This window comes from Periophthalmus magnuspinnatus, chromosome 9, assembly GCF_009829125.3.
Source record: "Periophthalmus magnuspinnatus isolate fPerMag1 chromosome 9, fPerMag1.2.pri, whole genome shotgun sequence".
Classification (NCBI taxonomy): domain Eukaryota; kingdom Metazoa; phylum Chordata; class Actinopteri; order Gobiiformes; family Gobiidae; genus Periophthalmus; species Periophthalmus magnuspinnatus.
Genome location: NC_047134.1, coordinates 30,082,448 through 30,105,803, shown reverse-complemented (window position 1 = coordinate 30,105,803; position 23,356 = coordinate 30,082,448). Strand labels below are relative to the sequence as shown.

At 37.4% G+C, this 23,356-nt stretch overlaps 1 protein-coding gene across 2 annotated transcripts; it reads left to right on the top strand.

Annotated features, from left to right (window-relative positions):
* Positions 1-870: 870 nt before the first annotated feature.
* Positions 871-22,953, top strand: rabl6b (RAB, member RAS oncogene family-like 6b). 2 transcript variants are annotated; one of them, XM_055224170.1, is made up of 18 exons: positions 893-1,045; positions 2,585-2,948; positions 3,573-3,707; positions 5,232-5,279; positions 5,439-5,462; positions 8,142-8,194; positions 9,321-9,409; positions 11,041-11,181; positions 13,445-13,550; positions 13,646-13,749; positions 14,378-14,684; positions 15,181-15,271; positions 16,487-16,640; positions 17,351-17,548; positions 17,924-18,182; positions 18,964-19,144; positions 20,171-20,229; positions 21,256-22,953. In XM_055224170.1, exons 2-18 carry the CDS (start codon positions 2,819-2,821, stop codon positions 21,445-21,447), a joined length of 2,271 nt encoding a protein of 756 aa, XP_055080145.1. In that variant the 5' UTR covers positions 893-1,045; positions 2,585-2,818; the 3' UTR covers positions 21,448-22,953. The 2 variants fall into 2 exon arrangements, with proteins under 2 accessions (XP_033828869.1, XP_055080145.1); XM_033972978.2 differs by lacking the exon at positions 5,439-5,462 and having other exon boundaries at positions 871-1,045.
* Positions 22,954-23,356: the final 403 nt, after the last annotated feature.

Sequence of the window (23,356 nt, the reverse complement as noted above, 5' to 3'; positions counted from 1 at the left end):
AGTTCAATGACACGACATGACGTTCTGACATGGGTGCAAAAGAGTGTGTAGTTTAGTTTCTAATACAGCTACTCACCTTTGTAGCTGTCCTGCAGTCCAGAGTGGGGTGTGTTCAGGAATTGACCCAAAAGACATAAGCCAGGGGTGTCCAAACTTTTTTTTATGAAGGGCCACGTATAAAATCACAGACAAAGCCGAGGGCCGACTGAGGGCCATAGACTGGTCGCCAATACAGTGAGAACTTCAAATCTGTGTTATTATTACAAGTTAGACTGAACCGCTAGACCTTTATTCATGCTTACATACTCAATGGGACACATTAAATATTTGATAAGGGCTTGTTAAAGAAGATTTTCAGAAATATACAGTAAAAAGTACTGTTTAAAGAAATACAGGCCAATTCACCTGGAAGCTTGAGGGCCAAGAAAAATTGGTCTGAGGGCCGCATTTGGCCCCCAGGCCGCAGTTTGTGCATGCCTGACATAAGCTCTGATAGTGTAATGCTATTTATTACAAGAACACAGTATATGCCAATTACAGACAGAAGGTACAGGCAATCTCTGAGCCAGTGCAAGATATCTGGAACAAAATCACGTATTTATAGTATCTATAGGACGGCTCCTTCCTAAACTTACTCCTATCCTGTGTCCAAAGACTTACACAGTTCTAGATGTTCTACACATTAAATCTCAGTGTTAGGAATGTGAGCCTCTGAACCCAAATAACTCTATGCATTAAGATCTTAAAGGGGATGTAAGATGCACAAGCCTCTGACGGTGGAGGCCATATACTGCAATTGAGACAAAAGAAACTAAATCTTTTAACTTTTTGGCAAAGCACTTTTATTTTGAAGGAGCTTACCGGAACCTCCCCGCTGTCCGCGCGCCTCTTCACAGCTGATCCGGTGAAGCTGTGCTGTGCTGTCTGCTGCTGCTGCTTTCATTGCAAAGGAATGTCGCTGCTATTTGTCTGTGGAGATGGAGGGCTGACGGACGACCCGAGGAGGACATGTCACGACTCCAGCGCCCGATCTTATTAAATTACTGTGAGTATCTAAATCCGATTTCGCTCTAAACAATCACCCCTGGCTAGCCGCTGTCCTAATGCCATCATACGTAGACTGAGAATAGAGCTAGGCTAAGCTAACTAGCCTCCTCCTGTCAAAGGATAGCATTACCTTCAGGCAGGATAGGTAACAATCCGGGCTGCCTCATTACTATTCACAGCATCCAATTACTTGTACGAGGGCTAAGAAGCAAAGTTCTTGCTCAAATCAAATTATATTCTTGTAATCGTGTTGTTAAATTGGCACAAACATGGGAAGCTAAGAGATGCTAGCTTGTAATCAGAGAAAATGAATGGCATTACAATGTTCAATCCTGTACTGTTCTCTTGAAATTGAATACCTCTTTAATAATGTTGTAAATAATAACACATTTTTGTCCTTTACCAGCCCTATGGAAAATATTAAAGGGAATTTCCAACCTGTATTATTAAAATTAATCAAATAGATTATAATTATACATTTTTTCAGTCTTTCCAAATAGAGTATTGCCCTGTGTTTTTATTGCAGTGCATGTTGTTAGCTGATGGTTTTTACTATGATTGACAGTAGTGTTGGGAATTGGATTTGTTAAAAATCTTGACTGTTTAAATTGAAATCCTTGCGCAAATATAGGATAAACTGGAACTTTAAAATACACAGTAGGATCCTGTCTGTACTTTTTTTTGTTTTCCAGCTCATAGGACTACCTCATTTGTTAATAAAGTAGTGTGCAGTGGTGTTGTTTACAATGCCAAAGTACAAATTTTCTCTCAATTAATTTACATATTGGGCTTGTAAATGCTGTTGATCCCAAGGGAAATTCCAGTAGCCAAGTGCCGTATCAACAGTATTCAATGAAATGGAAATATTGAACTGTAATCATTTGTATTTTTAGAATATAATACAATGGGCTATTTTAAAGCTCCTATATTGTGCAAAATTAACTCTTGTGAGCTTTAAGCCATGTTAGAATGTTGTTACGATAAGATAAGATATGCCTTTATTAGCTCATCAAAAACAGACCTGGAGTTGAGTTTTGTTTCATTCACACATGTTTGAGTAACCCTTCATTATTATGTCTATATCTCCAAAGCTCAAACGCTCTCTTCCACCTTGTGATGTCATGAAGTGGTAGACTTCAATTTAACAACTACCTTTTACTTTTTGTTGAGTAGAAACTGGCCCTTCCAGGGCTGAAGTTATATGGAGTTTAAAAACACAGTAGAGCACTTCCTGTATTGCCACATGAAATCACAAAGCGGAACAGAGTGTTTTCTGTTCCAGAAAACTTAGCCTAAATATGCAGGATTTGTGTGCTAAACGTGTGAATTGAACACAAAACAAAACTCCGGCTATGTTTTTGGTGACTAAACAACATTATAACAGATCAGAAAATAGCATAAAATATGTCCTATATACATTTTATTATATTTATATTTATATTTTTCACACTTTTTAGGAAACATGTTTCTATTTGTTTACTATTAATGTTCAATTGACACAAATTATATGTATTTTTATCTGCTTTTTTCTTGACAGATACCTTAGACAAACATGATGGTTGTTACATCTACTCCTGATTGTCCAGACGCTGACCATCTATAAGTGCTGCTGAAATCCAACTTTTAGAAATTCACTATTGTTTTTGGACACTATGCACTCCTAATCTGTAGTGCAATCTAGATACTGGACTGCACTTTTTATCTTTAGTTTGATAAATTATCAAGTGATTTCCACTCTTCTTTCGGATATTTGAAGTGAACACTTGTGAAGATGTTTTCGGCATTGAAGAAGCTGGTGGGGTCAGAGCCCGGGCAGCTCAGGGACAAGAATATACCAGCGGGTCTTCAGTCCATGAACCAAAGTTTGCAAAGACGATTCGCAAAAGGAGTGCAATACAATAGTAAGTCATTTGCCTACTTTGTATATTGATCAAACAGTTGACAATCTCAAAAAGTGACCAAAGTAGTTTATGCTTGTCACACAAGTTTCTTGGTTAACCGTCGTACACAATGACACGACATCACTATAGAATAGCCAAAGGTGATTTCAAATCACCAACTTCTTAAGCTACAAAAAAAAGCAAAAAAAAAACTAAACAAAAACACAGTAATTCTGTAAATTCTTTTGTAATGTTTGTTCATTTCAAAGTCTGATTTAAAGGTGCACTATGCAACATTTTCCGTGAGATAGCCCCCACCATGGAGATGTTATTGCTTTCCCTTGAAGGTTCCACAGTATGGCTCTAAACTTGCATAACATGCATTTGTTCAATTATTATGTTCTTGGAACATTATTTGCTTTGAGCAGGGTCACCTCTCCACAGACCTGACCTGTATGTTGGCCTGGTGGCATCACCTACTTTTTCAATGAAGATAGATAAGTTTAATGACATACTGTGGTACATACCAGGCAAAGGAATACAATCACTATGAGGACAGGCATCAGAAAATATATACATACTGCACCTTTTAATTGTTTCATTTTTGTATCATTTTATTATTAATCCACTTTGTTTATTTCCAAGTGAAAATTGTGATTCGAGGTGACAGAAACACTGGCAAAAGTACTTTATGGCATCGACTACAAGGGAAGAAGTTTGTGGAGGAGTATATTCCCACACAGGAGATCCAAGCCACCAGTATACATTGGAATTATAAAAGTAAGTGTTAACCTAGCAAGTATTTCAAAAAACCTCCACAGCTAACCATGTACAGCTTTACAACACTTTTTCTGTTTCTGTTTGGTAAACCTGTTACTTGTACTGTTTATTCCAGTGGCCCCGTATCAAGGTAAAGGCTAACTTGGATTTAGCTAACCCTGTAATTACTAATAGTATAGGTCTCCCATGCAAAAGAAACCTATGAATTGTAGTAACAAATGTAGATATTAGAAATACATGGATCATGTGGCTGACTGGGAAGCTCATGCAAAGAACTCCTGCTATAACTACTACTACTTTGTGAAGTTTAGCATTTTAGCATCTTAAACTATAAAATGCTGCTGCTACAGCGAAAACAATCGTATGTATGTACATTTTTTCCTGGTCTCATGCATTTCTCAGACTTCCCAGCGCCCATAGCCTCTTAGACGAACTTACAACACACAGCTTGATAGTTTAACTTAATTAAACAGTGTAATATTTTGTGAAATACTTTTGGATAATAACTAACAGAAGGAGGTTAATATGTGCACATATTAAGATTGGATAAGCAGAAATGCCTTTATAGGACTGAAAATGTCTGAAAGTTTAAGCTAAAATAAGTGTTATTTTTTAAAAAAAACAAAAAAAACTCAAACATTATGTTGTGAAATTGGTTTAAAAGTTTTTTTTGTCATTGAGTCATTTATATATCAGTTTTGGGGGACCAAGAACTTTTTCTTCATTTATTATTTTTTTATGTGGACAAATATGTACATTAAACACGAACACGCTACAATATTTATAGCCAAGGCCAATTTGCTGCATCCTTCCCTTGAAGGTCTTTTATAGAAGTTTAACTAAAAAGGCATATTATGTTAAAATGGGGCCAGTAAAATTTTTCATGCATATTTGTATTATTGCTATACTTCTATAACTAAATTGACAGTTTTTCTATCTTAATGTGTTTTCTTTAGTGTAATCTGTTGTTTCAGTGCTCTCTCTTAGGGATGGTCCGATTATGGATTCTTTTTGAGCCAATATCGATATCCGATATTTGTCTTGCTGTTGTGGCTGATAACTGATATTTGCCGATACCAATTTTAAATTTGGTCTGCATTTTAGATTTTTTTTTTTTTTAGTTTACAAATTAACTTTGCCTTTGTAAAAATAATAACAAAGTATTTCTCTGGGATATAAAGTCATATTCACATCAGACATTAGTGCTTCAGATTGGCCTTTTCAAAAAAACTGAGGACAAAGTGGGACTGACAGTTGGGCAGTGCAGAAAAATATCAGTGCCAAGTATCAGCTAAATTTCAATATCGGACCCATACCAATATCTAAAGGAAATCGCAATTGCAGATGTCTAAAAACTGTTATACCATCCCTACACTCTCTCCTTCGCTAAACTGCATATAACAAAAATTACCTCCTGTTTCCAAGTTATCCAAAAGTATATTATGAAACAAGTATTAGAAAATAAATATATTTACATATAAACCTTTGAACCAAAAATAACAAACTTTTTTCTGTACCTCTTAGCTACTGATGATGTGGTCAAAGTCGAGGTGTGGGATGTTGTCGACAAAGGTGAGTGTGAATCCAGACTGAAATAAGAAACGTTTATTTTTAGCAACACATTCTTCTGTTCTGTCAAGCCTGCCGCTCTCATTTATATAATCAAACAGCATGGTTTCATTATGTCTGTCTTCATTGTCTTTTTGTACCTTTTTTTTACACTCATGTTAGGCCAAAAATACCCTCTTCCTGAAGGTGAGTCGCCATAGTGTGTAGTAGCTTTTTTTTTTACAAAGTCTTGTGTGCTGTGTGGGTTTGCCTTTAACACCGTTATCTGAATGTCAATATTTCCACGGTTTTGGCTCCACTCCGTGTGCTGCTGCGTGGCATACTAGAGAAGTTAAGGCTGGTTTAATGGCATGGCAGATCAGTGGTTCTCAAAGTGCTCTTTCAGAACATGCTCTTTTTTTATATATTTATAAAGAAACATGGAGATGTTATGAGCTGTTTTAGCAATAAAACTGGTAATTAAATAAATGCAAAATGGATATATCCATGCCATACTGTGTTACATTCAAGGTACAATAAAGCACTAACATCTCCCTGTAGACAAGCAGATGATGATCCCCCACCAGAAAAGTTGCACAATTCACCTTTAGTTATTTATGAACTTTTATGTCTCAGTTTTGCAGTTCAGTATGCTAGTCTATGATATCACTGTCTGACTTCTGATTGTGCAAAAACACAAAATTATGGTTATAGTTAGAGGTTGACAATATAACTTTTCTGTTGTAATGCCATCCACCTATTTGTCTCCATGGAGATTTTAATGTTACTGTTTACTTAGATGTTCCACAGTCATTTATCCAAGTACAAGTGTTTTTTTAACCGCTAATATTGTTGAAAAACTGGCATTCTTCCTATGAGTTGCTTTGTATCTCCACAGATTTGACCTGTAACTTGGCTTGGTCACCTGTTTAGGCCTGTTACAATAACAAATTTGGAAGTGCAATATATTGCTGAGTTAAATATAGATAATAAATGATAATATTGAAACCAAACTTTAAAGCAGAATTATTATGAAGGTACAATTGTTCCAAAAAATGTGAATGTGTAAATGTTGATTTGTACAATGATAATAAAAAAAAACAAACATGTTGACACTTACAAATATCTGAAAAAAATTACGCTTTCACAAGTCTTGAGACATTTGTTGCGCCAAGTTTGTCTCAAAACGATTTGTAAGCGCAACAGCTGATTTGAACATGAAGACAGCAGGGGGCGGGGCTAGAGGGAACCGGGGTTGCTGTGGCAATGGCTGAACTGGTTTATTTACAGTAAAGGAATAGTTAACCCAAATTCAGAGAGTATGTCACCTTCATGTGATATTATGAATTATTAACCTTTTAATAAGCTGTATACCGAGGTCAATTTCGTAGAAAAGCCAGTGTAGCTACAAAAGTTTTTCATAAAACAACATGTTAGCATTAGATAGGGCCTTTTGCTAGTGGACATCTCCCCAACTTTTTCCTGCTAATAAAGCTAGTGTGGCATTATGAGTGGTTACGAACATTAGATCTTAAATTTTGAGCAACAACGCCGCTCTAGTTAACCTGAAGAAAGGATTCCTAAAGGCACAGAGCAGGCTCCACATAATATATTGGGTTTATTTAACAAGGTAAAGACATAAGATATGTTTCAGTTAACTTCAAAGCCTCTGGGCAAAATACAATACATTAGACCAGTACATTAATTATATCCTTCTTTCCATTCATAAAAAAACCCAAAAAAAACTCTGGACCTGCCCTCTTGCCCGGGCTGTCCATTATCCACAACTTCTACACACCCGCCGCATCAGGGACTGGATCTCTGGAAATAGCTCATAAAGCAAAAGTCAAAAGACAAAACAGCAGTCGCACTCACATCACTGCCACAGCTCCACTTTAGCCGGCAGAGCAACCGCAAATCACCTGAAATATACGAGTAGTATAGAGTGAAAATTAGGAGCACATTACCCAAGACGCATGTCCCAATTTACGCACTCACGGCGCACGGTCCTAGGGCTTCTTAGGCTCCTTAGGAGGTTGCCTGACGTAACGGTTCAAGTCAATGCTCAATGTGTAGCCTGCTCTGTTCTATAATAAGCACCTTTCTCCAGGTAAACTGGAGAGGCGTTGTTGTAATGGTAATGTCAAACTAGCCTTATTAGCAGGAAAAAGACGGGGAAACGTCCGCTAGCATAAGACCCTAACCAATGGTAACATCTCATTTTCTGAAAAACTTGTTAAAACCAGTATGGCTACAGAAGTGTTATTATTTACCTTGGTATACAACTTATTGAAAAGGTTAATAAAGCACATCATGATATCACGTAAAGCTGATGTACTGTCTGAATTCGGGTTAGCTACTCCTTTACTGTATATAAACCAGTTTAGCTGTTACCACAGCAACCCCGGTCCCCTCCCCCTGCTGTTTTCAGGTTCAAATCATATAACATCTCCATGGAGACTAGCAGGTGGCGAACCCATCAGGAAAGTTGCATAGTTTAAATTTATATTCATAAATCTTGATAGGTGTAGTTCTTTAACCCCGTTAGTGTTAGTCTTCTTTAGACTAACCTAGTTTAGTGCCAGGGTTCATCTTTGGTCCTGGTTTTGTCCTTCAATTAAGAAAGTCGAAGTTGGCTTTAAAAATATTTGAGAATGACTGATCTGGCCAAAGCCTTGAGTGCCTGCCCCCTTCCTTACATTAGTTAATGACCACAGCACTTAACTAAATGTGTTCAAACTGCTGCGTGGCTCTTTTCCATAAGAAAAGCTGCTCTGACGCTGTGCCTGCTTCACTCACACAACTAATGTAATATCAACTCAAGTGAACTATGTAAGGGTTGGGTATAACAATGGTTGTAATTATTCACTGCTTTTGTTGTTTCAGGAAAAGGCAAAAAGCGTGGAGATAACTTGAAACTGGAGAATGAGCCGCAGGAGGTGATTAGCATGTGACTGTCATGTGATCACAGACACACTGTTGTATCGAAACAATGTGGGCGGGAGTGGAGCTGGGATGAGAGGGCAGCAGGTCTATATGTTAACATAAAAATGTGAAATAACCAAGCATTATTTTCATATACACATTGTTTTAATTTTAGCATGTACACAAAAAAAAACAAAAAACATATTTGGAAATATAACATACTACCGGTATATTGCTATATATTGGGTTTCATATAGGGTTGACATACGTATTAAGAATTCATACTAAAACTTGTATTGAACCTAGATACTCATTTGATCGGTATCGAGACTGCCAAAAATCACATTAACAGGACAACATTTTAGCTTTCCTGGACAGTTTTAGTATAAGTTTGAGCTTTATAAGAATCATTATAAGACCACCTGCTATGAGTGAATTCCTTGGTATTGAAATTGAGTTTGAAATTTTAGTATCATGACAACATTAGTTTCAGAGTGATGAAAAAGTAAAACCTTTGCCATAGCTAGAGGGTTGAATGATTCGAGAAAAATATCCAATTGAGATTGTTGTTGACAACAATCAGGATTCCTATTAGATTTGCATTTTGTTGTTTTATTCTGTTCAAAGTTCACATTTTAAACACATCCAGAAGAATTGACAAAAAGACAAAGTATACAAGAATCACATTTCAGAACATGTTGATAAAGATCCAAACTGCACAGTTAGCAGATTGTATACAGAATGAAACAGGATATTTCATTGCTTGTGTAGGAAATGATGGTGCTTTTCAGCTTTTGCAATTGTGTCCATTCAAATTGCAATTTCTGTTTGATTGTGATTAATCCTGCAGCCCTCGTTATAGCAATTAACAACTCAAAACATTCGATTTTTTAATGTTGAAAGTCCAAAAAATGACGCCTACAAATATGGATCTGAAACCCATGGATAGAAAATGTTATGTTGTGTTAAAAAAGGTAAAAGGTAGCGAAATATGGCTTCATGACATCACAAGTTGGAATAGAGCATTTTGAGGTTTGGAGATGTGGACAGACTTATAATAAAAAATTACTCAAACATGTGTGAATGAAACCAAACACATCTGTTGTAATTGAGAATAACCGCTTTCACTTGTGTCTCCAGTCTGATGAGGTGGCCCTGGATGCCGAGTTCCTGGATGTGTATAAGAACTGTAATGGTGTGATCATGATGTTTGACATCACCAAGCAGTGGTAAGAGCCTCATGTATGACTGTGCTGTGTCTCTGTGTGTACTACAATATGCATGGCCTGATTAGGTTTCACTGCCTGTGCACGAGCTGCCAACACTAAACTATGGCTTTGTTTGTACTTTGTCTAGACCCAGAATGGCATGTTATTATTGCTATTCAAATGGTTGTTTAAAATGGTTAATTGTAAATGTGTTAGAGTAGATCAGCTTGTGTTGTGTTGCCAAGCATAAGTGATTGTTTTATCTAGAATGGGTTACTACTTAATTTGCTTATACTGTGTTCACAAGTTGATCCTTGAATATTGTAATTTTTTTAAGAGATGTACAGTTACATCACTACTACAACTACATCATTTCCTATATCAGCTTCTGTATAATTGTGTTTAAATGTGTGCACTCTATGGATCCTCTTTCTTTATTTGAGGGCGTTATTGCAGCCCTGTACTGCACCCAGAGCCCACCTCAGGGCCCAAAGTCGGGCTCAAGACCAGAGGTGACAGAGCCTTTTCTGTGGCTGCACCCAGATTATGGAACAGCGCCATCTGCCTGTCAGATCCTCTCAGTCCTTAAAGCAGTTTAAAATTAGACTCAAAATCCACCTCTTCTCCCTGGCATTTAACACTAGCTAGACAGGATATCTTGGTGTTTTATTGTTCTCTTCCTATGTATCGTGTTATTTGTAAATTTAAGTTTTTGTTGTCTTTTATGTGAAGCACTTTGGTCAGCTGAAGTTGTTTTTAAATGTGCTATATAGATACAATTGACATGAAATGAATATGTGTAAATTAGTTTTGAATAGATCTGAGGTAAAACCATAATAATTTGGATTTACACTATTCAGAAATACTGTAATTCTACTAACTAAAATAAGTAAATATGATTAATGCATGATTAAACTATATTTGCAATGTTTAAATCAGGCCTGCATCGTGACAATACATTTTAACAGAATCTTATTTTATCTTTCAGGGGAAAAAAAGATTGCTGTATAGAATTTGAGCCCACTTAGATAGAAATGTATTGAAATTCATTGGTGTTTGCAATATTCCAAAAGCTGAAATGGGATATGACCTTGTGACAATCTGCCAATATGTTGAACTATTATTGACTTGTTTTCTAAAATCATAATCCTGCCATATTACCTGCCTCTGAATGTTCATGATCTTCCATATATCGTGCAGACCTGCAACACTTGGTGTACAGTCCATTTCTTTATCTTTCCCCGTGACTGTATTTACCACAAATTCCTGATTTTGGATCTGCATGTACTTGCCATATTGCAGTCTGAGACATTTTTGAAACGCTGCCAGTTCACACCAAAGTGACTTGATTCAACAACATTTCTATAGCAACATCACCCATATCTTAAGAATCTCAACAATGTGTTTAATGTGCAGTGCTGTACAAGTAAAAAAAAAAATTATACCCTTATTTACTGCAAATATAGTGTCTGATTTGGCAAATAATGATTAGACTTTTATTTCCCCACAAAATAAGAACAAAGGTTAACCATAAACCTTTTTTAAATTATTTGCTGATTGATATTTGATTTAAATAATTTTACAAATTGTTTGAAATGAATTATAATGATAAAAATCAAATAGCTCCGACATATTCCTTGTTTGTTTTCCAGGACTTTTAACTACATCATGAGGGAGCTTCCCAAAGTCCCGACCCATGTACCAGTGTGTGTCCTGGGGAACCACAGAGACATGGGTGAGCACCGGGTCATCCTGCCGGACGATATACGGGAACTTATCGCTGGACTGAACAGGTCAATACAACACATACAACTTTTTTACCACTGTCCTCAGCGTTGTTGCTTTGAAATGTATTGCAGCATTTCCTAGAAGTTCGGCTTGTGCTTATGATTGTGAATAGGTAGTGCTAACCTTGGAGGAAGAAAACCGCATTATATTGGTATATAATTGCCCACCTGTAATAGGAAAAACGCATTGTGCCTAGTGCTGCTTTTCAATTCCCTCACATCCTGAAGTTTTATAACATCAAGAACTGTAGCTTATGCGTCATTTTTGCATTGTTAGATTATTTAAATAAAACATATTGATAAAATCATATTTGAACAATAGAAGACAGTGTGTTATGGCCAACGGTGTCAAATCGCCATACCTGGAGTGCACAATAGGGGTCCCACAAGTTTCCATACTGGGACCAGTTCTGTTCTCTCTTTACATAAATAATCTTCTGGATGCTTGCAGAAACATTCATATACAAATGTATGCCGATGGTGCTGTAATATTCACACCTACAAAGAACACACAAGAAGCAAGTCACATCCTAACATCTGCAATGACCGAAGTCCAAGACTGGCTCACAAAATCATGTCTACTCTTAAATACAAAAAAACTGTTTGTATGATGTTCTCAAAAACAAATTTCCAAGCAGATTACAAGTTCAAAAGTATTTCTGAGGGGAGAAGAGCTCGAGTTGGTACAAGAGTTCAAGTATCTCGGTATAGTTCTCGACTCCTCCCTCACTTTCAAAAAACATGGTCATTGACATTAAAGGCAGCAAGAATGTTTCTTCATGCTCTAATCTTTTCACATCAAATACTGCTTCACTAATTGGACCCTGACCAGTGACACTGCACTTGAACAGGTTGAATCACTGTATAAAAGAGGACTAAAAATCTTTGCTAAGAAACCAATTTTATATCACCACTGTCAAATTCTTGAAACATATAATTTATTGAGCTTTGAAAATTTCAAACCCTTTAAGTATGCTTGTACAATATACAAAATCCTCCATGGAGTCGCACCACCACCACTACAAGAATTCACTAAACAAAAACCTACCACTGGCAGGACCAGGGCGACTACTAGAGGTGATTGTGAGGTTCCTTATAGACGTACCACCTTCGCACAGTCAGTCCTCTCAGTCAGAGGCTGTAACATCTGGAATAATATCCCTTACACAATAAGAGAATTCTCTATGTATAACACCTTTAAAACTCACCTTAAAAAGTGGCTCAAATCTAATCAACATTGCTCCCATTAGAGCTGTTCAGACCTCGTGTACATGATACGCATGTAGCATTACCATGATTGTCTGAACACACTCATATTTCACCCGGCAATCTATGCTGTTACTGTTTTTTACTGTTAATATGTAAATATGTATATATGTATGAATGTTTTAAGACCTGAGGGCGCTCTGTAAACTCCAGTGTCTTGTTCGTCTCTGAGCGGCAGGAGACGACTAACACATCTGGACTGAACTGGCTTTAAACTAAACTAAATTCACTTTTTTATTAGAACACTACAGCACTTTAAAATTACTGGAAGCATTTCAGTCACATACGCACTTTATAAATAGGCACTTTAGACCATATGGAGTGTCAATTTTTTGTGATCTGTGGAGTTGTTTGATTGTTGTTTGTGTTGTCCTGTCTCTTGTCCCGTTTTAGATGTTGAAGGACTGCGAATGAAAATTAGCTGTGCAGCTAATCTAGGCACATTTATACCTATATTTTTACTGGTGTTTATTAATGTGCATTGTCCCTTTTTAAATAAATAAATATGCTTTTCTTGTGTGTTTAATAGTAAACAAGAAAAGCATTATTGTGCATTTGTATTCATTTTAAACTGCTATATTGATCTAAAATGGCATAATAATAGAAACGGGTCTATTGACTTTCTCTTCAAAACTGCAGAGCTGACAAGACCAGCCTCTTCATAATGGCATTTCACTGTTTCAAGCATCAAATTTTCAGCTACTTGTTTGGATCGGTGAAATGTTAATTTTTATACAACTATATAGAGTCTGATTTTGTCTTTATTTTTTGGTATAATTGCAAGTACAGAGAAGAGAGGATAGGTGAAAACAGAAATTATCTGTGCACTCAAGTCTCCAAAGCAAGACAATGCAGGGTTTCTCAAACATGCATGGATCAATGAAAATACAGCTTTTTGTTATAATAGTATTTAATTCAAATGGAATGATCTCTGCCTTTCTTAACAGCTGTTTCTGGGAACTGTGACAATAATAAAAAATAAAAAAAATACATATTTTTCCAGACCCATGGGAGCGTCTTACATTCACTACGCTGAATCATCCATGAAAAATGGCTTCGGTCTGAAATACCTCCACCGTTTTTTCAACATCCCCTTTCTCCAACTGCAGGTTTGTTTTGTGATTTTCTCTGTGTAATTTTCTATAATTTGCCCATTTTAGCTCATTTCCGGACCTATTATTGACATGAGCTGTTCTATGTGCAGAGAGAAACACTGTTAAGACAACTTGAGACCAACCAACTGGACATGGACGCCACACTAGAGGAGCTGGGTGTTCAACAGGAGACTGAGGACCAAAACTATGAAATGTAAATTGGTTTGTTGTATTATATTTGTTTAGATTTCACAAACATTCAAATTTGTATTGGTGCATGTGTCCTAAACATTAACCACAGAGATGTTAAGCCTGAGTGTTATCAAGTGGAAGGGAGGGATTTTCCACCCCCAACTATTTGCCTAATCTGATATCATTTATAACCAAAAATAGCATGGGCTGAAAAAATGCTTTGTGATGGCCATACTAATAGGTTTAAGTATTTTTATGATTGTAATTACTGCAATAGTGTTAATGAGTCTTACATAGTAGTAGCTTTTGCGTCAGATGGGTTTTATATCATACTGTGAAAGATTATAGCCAAAAGAACAGCATTTCCAAATGAGCTGGAAGAGGCCCTGCTCCAGGCCAAATAAGAGTCAGGTATGTGGGTATGCACGTCAGCTCAGAGTAAAGACATCTTTCTGTTTTTCAGGGCAGTATACACATCCATATTGACTTTTAGTAATTTTTTTTGGGCAAAACCATTACATACTGTGGCTTTAAGTGACATTTATTTAGAAAAAAAAAAGAGGTCAGGATCAGATCAGGAAGCAAAGACACTAAAACCATGTTCACCGCATTTCAACAGTCTTATATTATTCACTTTCCCTTCCCCGTAGCTTCCTTGAGAACCTGGAGACCCGCAGTAAAGGCTACGGCTCCCCTGGCCCGGCCAACGGTCAGTCCCCCTCCTCGGGCTCTCAGTCGCCCATCGTTCCTCCCAGCGGCGCATCCACGGGCAGCTCCAGCCCCAGCACCCCTCAGCAGCCCCCTCTACCCCCGCAGGTGCTGCCCCAGTCCCCCAGTGTCCCAGCCCCCTCTGCCTCTGCCCCTCCAGTCCCGCCTGCTCCTGCGGCTGCGGTCAGTGGAGTAGCCTCTCCGTCCATGGAGGCCAAACTACAGGCCCAGTCTCCAGAGCACTTACAGGTTAGAGTCATATATTTTACTAAAGCGAGTTTTATATTGGCTTGGTTAAAGGCGTTGGACATTGAATAAACAGAACTTGTTCATTTTAAATAGTTTGCAGTGGTCCAAATGTATTCCACACTTTCCAAACGCATTCCTAGCATTCCAGATATTCACCATGATGAAATTATAACTGTTTCACAACTTTTAGAGGCCAGAATGGAGTTTGTCATCACAGTAAAGCTAACAACAACTAGCATGCTAACAGCTCATCCGCGTTACTTCCTGGGTGGCAGAAATAAAAGTACTTTATAACTACATGCGGACAATAATACGAGCTTCTTTTACAAATTATGTATCAGTACTGAGGCAAGACAAATGTTACTTATTACTTAAAAATGAAGAATGATAGATGAAATGTTTACCTTCCCTTCTTGTCCATACTGTTATTGTTGTTAATTTCTTCTCACAACCATTTTAACACTAAAATTTGACCTTCTGACACCTGTGCTCTCAGGGCTCTGCTGCAGCTGCACCCCAGAAACGAAGCTTCATCTCACGCTGGTTCGGCTCGTCTCCTGTCCCTGAAAACACCTCTCCAGCTCCAGGTGGGCATTTTGTCAGTCTGTATCCTATAATCCTTGTCCAATTAATCACCCTATGATGTCTTACTCAAACAAATTCAAGTCCGCTAATACTTTAATGGGGATTAAAAGGATTTACATTGACCACAACAGAAAGGAGGAAGCCTAGAGTGAGTTAGCTGGAGTTTTGGGTGTGACTGGACAGTTTAATCTGCCTATTCACTTTTACACAAGATACTGTTTACTAGTATATATAGTTGTTTTTTGTGAGATCTTAATAATTTTGAGTCAGTGCCTCGTTACGCCCACTTTTACGTGATCCACAGAGCATCTTTTCAGTCAACTACCGCTCTAGTATTTTCACTAGAAATATCCAAATTGTGGATCTCCAACTCGTGGTTTAGACCTAGTTAATTTCTGGTTTAGTCTTGATTTCGAACTGTCCTAGCCTAGACGAGGTTAACGCGCACTACTATTCATGTACCATAAGTTGTGTATTACATTGGAGGACACATCTGTTGAAGTATTCTTGGTGCCAGAACTCAAACGAATCTCGATCTATAATTTCCCTTTTCCACTGCATTCCTGTTTCTCTACAGCAGCAGTTCCACTTGTCTGAGTTAGCCGCTTTATCAGTCACACATCTATCTGTTAAACACTAAAAGTACATATAGGTACATATATGCACACACACATGCACACACGCATGCAATACAATACTAATAAACATGAAAACAAGATACAAAAAACAAAAACAAAACATAAAACAAAGACATAAAAAACAACATGGTAGTATAGCAAGGCCAATATACTGCTGTACCTTTTTTTTTTTTTTTTTTTTTTTTTTTTTGAACTGGAAGAGGTGTTGACATAACTGTTATTGATTAAAAGCTGTAAAATCATTAGCTGCACCCCAAAAACAGAAGCTGCAGAAAAATCACAAGATTGTTCCCATCACTAAGAAATTACACTTTAAATATTATACTAAAAATATTTTGTTTTACATGAGTGCTATCTTATGATAATATAAGTGTCTAGAATAATCCATCCAAAGCTGTCACATGGTTTGAGAGCAGAGAAAACGACCAAAGACTAGCTGGAATGTCATGTGACTTTCTCCTGATCCTGTTGGAAACATATGATACAGCTTTCATGGGACATATAAACTCAAGCTCCTATACCGGCGTGCTTTATTTTTTGCTTTAAACATATAATTTTGTGTCTCCATGTTTTCTTCAGAGGAACCTTCTGCCCCAGTGGGTCCCGATAAGGTCCAAAGCGTAGACGATTTTGTCCCAGATGAGAGACTGGACAAGAGCTTCCTGGAGGACAGCCTGCCCTCCAAAAACAAGGTCCCACAGCCCGCTCCTACCACAGCCGTGGACAGTGACAGGTATGCTCATGCTATTCTAACACTATTTACACCATCATAGTCTGATAGGTAAAGATACAAGATCTACTTTTTAAAATTTTACTAAAATAAATGCACGTTGTTTTTTTGTTTTTTTCATTTAGGTTGTGTTGATTGCACTGAAAAACACAAAAATATTCATCCTTACTCTGAGCAGGCTTGCATCTTCACAAACCTAACTCTTATTTTATCTATTGTGCCTGGACAGTGAGAGAATGTTTATCTAAGAACAATACAGAAAAGATAATAATGCAGTGAGCATTTGGAAAAGATCAGATTTGTTGGTTTGTCGGTCTTTTACAATGTTTAAGATTTGTCCTTCCAATTAATTTTGATATCCCCCAAAATAACAACAAAGTCTCTTTGTTAAGGCTTTTTATGTAGCTTTTAAAACTTGTCATAGAAACTTGTATCTGGTGAGAGCTGGTGATAAATCATAATAATGGTGAATGACATTTGTGGAGACAACACAATCTTTAAAGATAAGCAGGACCAGATCCTCAGGACCCTGGACACTGGAAATAATTTTTGATGTATATCATGAACCCGTCACCCCTTCCCTATTGCGGAAGATTTAATTAATAACACGTTCTAATTACGCCTTTGAAAATTGTCTGGGTCGTTCAGGTTGGTAGAATAGGATTATAAAAAGATGCTGTCACAAACATTCACTTGATTTTGTCTGTGTGCAGTGATGGTGAGAGAGGAAACCCTATGGTTTCGGGCTTCCAGGACGAGTTGGACCCGGATGATTCAGTGCCCAGTCTGCCCCAGCCACGGAGCCTGCCCTCGGCTAAAGATATCACCCTGAGCAGTGACGACGAGGACGTCACCAAAGCACCCACCATCACAGCAGATCAGGACCTGGACAGTGAACCGGAGCTCAAGAAGTAAGAGTGCACTTTAACTGTGATTATTTTATTAAATGTTTATCTAAAAAATAATAGGTTGGTCAGATTTAAAAGTTTATTTTTTTATGTTTTAACATAGAGAACCCAATAATAATTACCTAATGAGACCAAAATTTGAACTATTCTTTTAATAGTTATGCCCAGGGGTGGAAAGTAACTAATACAGCACAACAAAGTACTACACATACAGTAGCATTTAGTAGTAGTAGTAAAAGAAAAATGGATCATACCTGGGTGACTGAGGGATTACATAGACATACTTGTAATTGAGCACATTGTTAGCCATTTAAACAGAACTTTTACTTGAGTACAAACCACGGGTACCATTCTCCATATTCTGTTTCTCTCTTTCAGGCCTCAGATCCTAAACACCAAACCAAAGGGCTCGTCTAATGCACCAGAGCCTACACCTTCGAGCGGACCCCCCATCTCCCTTACCCTGACCCCCGCCCCGGAACAGACGTCCCAACAGCCCAGTAAAAAGAAGAGCAGTGCAAACAAACCCGACTCGGACTCAGACGCAGAGGCACCTGTTGCACAGCAGATGCTCTCCTTTGTCATGGACGACCCCGACTTCGACTCCGAAGCATCAGACACTCCAAAAGTAACCAAGGTAACAGAGATGTGGGCAGTTGTGGGTAACTTCAAACAATTAAAATGCTTGCCTAGAAAATCCAGAATTATCTCTTGGTTTTTTTTTTTATCTCAGTGGCGCATGTGAAACAAGTTAATTGGTCACCTATCATTTACAAACAAAATAATCATTTCTCTCATTAAATGTTTTTCAGTCCTCTGTGATACTTTTTTCCTTTCTTTTTCCTGTAAGTAGCCATATTTTTTGATACAGAAGGACCATGTGTGTCTGTGACTGGCTAATCCACCCATCTGGTAGATTATCCAGTGACCAGACTCACTTCTTTGTTAACATCTTTGTAAAGAACTGTGTATTCTGGATCCTGGGCATTAAAATTGCTGGATTATCTTTTAATTACATTTAAATTAAGTTTTATTTGTATTTTTACTACAAATCCAAAGGCCTTGTATGGCACCTTTACAGATGTTTAATGTTAGTTTCATACATTAAGCATTCACTATGTACACAGTGATGATAAGCTTTATTTTTATCTACTTAAAGCTTCATGATGTAACTCCCTCTCTAGTGAAGGGTTCGCCACCTTCTTCTCATCATGGAGAGCTTATTGCTTAGCTTGGAAAGTTCAACAATAAGGATTTAAACTAATCTACCAGATATTTAGTCTCTTGAATATGTTTTTAATGCCCAAAAATACCTTGAAAAATATACATAATTTCTGCCTTACACTAAGAGACCACAAATGAGCAAGATAGAAATGATAATGGCCAAACTAAATGCGTTCTTATCTTTCGTGTTTTAGGAGGTATTTCCGGTGCGTGACGAGCTTCTATCTGACCTGTCTGATGAAGAGGTGCAGCAGGTGAAGGAGCCCTTGAAGCCCACAGTGCTGTCCTTCAAACACAAAGACCACACGGACTTGTTTGGACTGGGCTTCACCGAGGAGCCTCCAGCCGCCAAAGACAGCAGCGATGAGCAGGAAGGCAAGGCACTCCTCTTGTACTCTACACCTTTTCTGTGGGTAGAAGCTCAGTACTTTCTAGAGGGGATTAGGGTTACTGTCTGCGTACACTGGTGTATGAATGTCTGTGTGAATGGGTGAGTGGCTCCTCGATGTAAAGGGCTTTGAGTGTCTTGAAGATCGAAAACACTGCATAAAAATCTGGCCATATACAAATTAATTTCCCATGATAAAAGGAACCGTTTCTGTGTAAACTCAGCACACCTGACTGGGCAACAGGTGCGTAGGAGGTGGAGGACTTTCCCACACACTGTCTCACTCTTAATGCAATTTATTCCATACAACGTTTCGGACGCTCTGACCTTCTTCAGGTATGAGGACAGCCCCTTCCGCTCCCCTTAAATAAATCAAGGGCCCCCCCCCTTTAGTTTAATCAACCAATAGTCGTAAGACACATATATTCACAATCAGACCCCAAAAAACACCCGCAAGATTGTGCATAATTCACTATACAAATGTTTTTTGAGAGTTAAAATACATGGATAATAACCAGAAAAATATAATGATTATTATCAATCAGAAAAAATAGCAGATATATATTATGGATTTATTTATATTTTGGATTTTTGTAAAATATTTATATTTTGGATTTTTGTAAAATATTTATATTTTGGATTTTTGTAAAAAACTGCGTGAATGACATAAATGACATAACTGACACCCCCAAGAGGTTCCATTACATCTCCCTCATGACTCAGAGAGGGTCCTCATACCTGAAGAAGGTCAGAGCGTCCGAAACGTTGTATGGAATAAATTGCATTAAGAGTGAGACAGTGTGCGGGAGTTTCCATGATAAAAGGAAAACAAAACTATATTAAACATGGAACACAGCCATGTTATGCAAGTCAAAGGTATCTGGCTTTTACACTCTTTCTATAATACATTTTTTGTGTTTTAATTTTTGTGTTTGATGTCTATTTGCGCCATATGTTATTACTAGTACTTACTTTCATGTTCTATTTAAAATCTGCGTTTCCTTTGTGTTTAGAAAAAGAAACCAAACACTCTTCCAAAGAAAAGAAGAAAAAGAAGAAGAAAAGCAAAGAGGTGAGTTAGTGGTGAAGGCGGATACACACTGCACCATTTTCATACAGTAGTTGAGCGGCTAGCCTTTGGTTTTCCCAACAAGCAGGTACTCTGTCGCCAGACATATTATGCTGTTTTGAGTATTTAGTGCTAGTAAATTATAACATGCATAGACCTTTGTTTTATATTTTGTTGGTTGTAAATGACAATATTGATTTAAAACAGTTTAGTAATAGACACTGGTCCTTTGGCTTCCTGTTCAAAACTACACATCTAATATGCCTCACCTCTTTCATTTATTCATTATATATGTTATATTATTGTTGAAAAATGGCTACGTGTTATTTCTGAATCCTACTTGTATGAACCAGAGTTTAAATAATCACAATTAAATTCAAAGCAGTTGACGGAGTGTGAGAACTGATTACACAAACATGATTCAAAGCATCAATCAGTCAAAATACAATTCTTGTGTGATTTAATACTAAGGGAAGTGTGTAGTCATTATAAAATAATTACAAACTCATTAAAGTAGATTTTACAAAATGTCCCTTTTTAAAGGTCCTATATTACATGAAATTGACTCTTGTAAGCTTTAAGCCATTTGAGAATGTTGTTTCTTCCACAAAAACATATCCAGAGTTATGTTTTGTTTCATTCACAAATGTTTGAGTAAACCTTCTCAAAAGCTCAAAATGCTCTGTTCCACTTTGTGATGTCGTAAGGGGAACAGCTACTCTTTACCTTTAATTCAGTAGACACTGGCAAAACAAGGGCTGAAATTATCCAAATGATCCTAGTTTATTGAGTTTAAGAAACACAATGGAGCACTTCTTGTATTACCGCATGGCATCACAAGGTGTAACAGTGTGTTTTCTCCGCCTAAATATGCAGGGTTTGTGTGTTAAACATGTGTGAATGGAACAAAACACAAGTATAGGTATGTTTATGATGAGGAAACATTATAACATAGATCAGAAAACAACATAATATGGGCCCTCTAAAATTAACGTACGCATCTATTAATAAATTATCGTTACCTTTCAGGAGGATGAGAAAAGCAAGAAGAAACACAAACATAAGAAAAAAGAGAAGGATGAATCTGGAGCCGGTGACGAAAAGGACAAGAAGAAAAAGAAGTCCCGGAGTAAGAAATCTGAAGTGGACGAGCTTGAGGACTTTCTGGGCGGCGGAACGGGGGCCGCCAAACACGATGACGGAGACTATGAGGAGCTTTAAAACCAGCTTCTTTCTAAAAATGATCATGGGAGGCCTCTTGGATCCATGGATTATGACTGGTATGTGCGCATCTCCAAGCCATACGCAATACGCAAAAGGCCGCCAACTCAACATCCAGGTAACAGACTGCGACCAGGACTGGGTCTGTGTGCTTTTTGACTACATTTCTCATCATGCACTACTGTCACTTCCATCACGACCAATAAGAGGTGAAGAGGAGGCCCAAATGTACTGTAGAGAGACTGAAGTTTAAGTTTGGAGAAGCCGCAAGCCCCTTCTAAACTGCTTTTTCTTTTTTTTCTTTTTTTAATAATGGTTGTACCTATATTGGTATTGATATCGTAACACTTTTTGGCTAAAGTACAAGTCATTAATGTGCATTTTTCTATAATCTATGACACACATTTTTACTGTGTCGTGTAAGTCAATGCAATACAGCTAGATTTGAAATATCAATATTCAGGCCACAATACTTAAACCAATTTTTTTCATGTAAAAAAAATGTAAATCGATTGGATAATCAGGTACCAAAACGCATAATTTGTATATTTTGAGAGATTTCTTTTATTTAAAGACATTTTACCTGATTGTTACTGTCTTAAAAATGTGTAAATTTTAACAGTTTGTAGCAGTCTTAGCTTATTCCTTGCTTACCTTATGCATTCCAAGCATCCTAATTATTCACCACGATGAGTTTATAAGTGCTTTTCACAACTTTCATAGACCAGAGCAGGTTTGCCATCACATAATGTTAACGGCTCTTCCGGAAGAATCACGAGGTGTTCCCAGCTGTGGAAAGGGAAGTCTGGGCATCCCTGCTTAGACTGCTGACTGTGTGACCCGGCCTTGGATAAACCGGAAGAAAACTGGTGGATGGAGTAATGCTAACGATAACTAGCATGCTAATGGCGCATTTCCTGGTTCATGGAAGATAAAACATTTTATAATTAGATGCAGACAGTACACAGTGGTCTCATTTTGACCCAAAGAGCTTATTTACTGGGGCATCACAAATTTTACTTTATTACATGATCAAAATTGGGTACCCCTTTAACTACCACATTTTTTAGGTTGGAATACATTATTACATAACAATGTGCTATTAGAACATTACACTGCATCTGTTATTTTTTGTACTACCATTACGCATATTAACCACATCATTTCCATACTGCATAGAAAAAGTCTCTATAAATAATATATTTACGACTAATATGGCAGAATTGTTAGCACAGAGGTTGTTGGTTCAATGCCCAAGCCAGACATTGTAAGCATGCACTCCATTCAAGAGCTTTATGTTAAGGTACATTTTAAGTTTACAAATTCCTTCTAAAAGCGTTTTAAAAGGGGCGCTGGATCGGCGGTTGTTTTATTTGATCCACTCCTGTGAGCTGCTGTAAATATACGGTTACATTTAGTCTGAATGTCGTGTGGTGAGAGCATGCACAAAGTGATGACTGAATCCTATGTGTTGTTATTTTTCCTTTATTTAAATGGTCAATGGCAGATGTTTGTCCAGTTTTGGTGTCCTGTGTCCGAACAGTACTGAATTATTTCAAATGTGTAAGTTGTCATAACTGATGAAATGACATCCTTTTAAGAAAGTATATCCAAACTAAGCAGGCATAGTAGAGACATTGAATTGACTTTGGTAATTACTTAAAGGACCTAAAAATGTGAAAAACGAGGCGAAAGAAATTTATATTGAGTAAACAGGAAACAAAATTTAAGGAAATGGTTAAAAATGACTTGCCACATAAGCCCTACTGTGATGCCAAAAAAATGGCTTATCCGAACTCCGCTAATCAACTTAAATTTAACTTTAAAAAATTAGTTGAGTTGTTGCCCATTTAGTTTGGATGTACTTTTCTACATTTTAAACACAGTATCTTCCTGTTCTCAGCAAATG

Coding starts and splice junctions, on each gene's coding strand:
- rabl6b (XM_055224170.1), top strand. CDS start 2,819: ATGTTTTCGGCATTGAAGAAGCTGGTGGGGTCAGAGCCCGGGCAGCTC. Junction 5,280..5,438: donor GTGGGATGTTGTCGACAAAG/GTGAGTGTGAAT, acceptor CACTCATGTTAG/GCCAAAAATACCCTCTTCCT. Junction 5,463..8,141: donor AAAATACCCTCTTCCTGAAG/GTGAGTCGCCAT, acceptor TTGTTGTTTCAG/GAAAAGGCAAAAAGCGTGGA.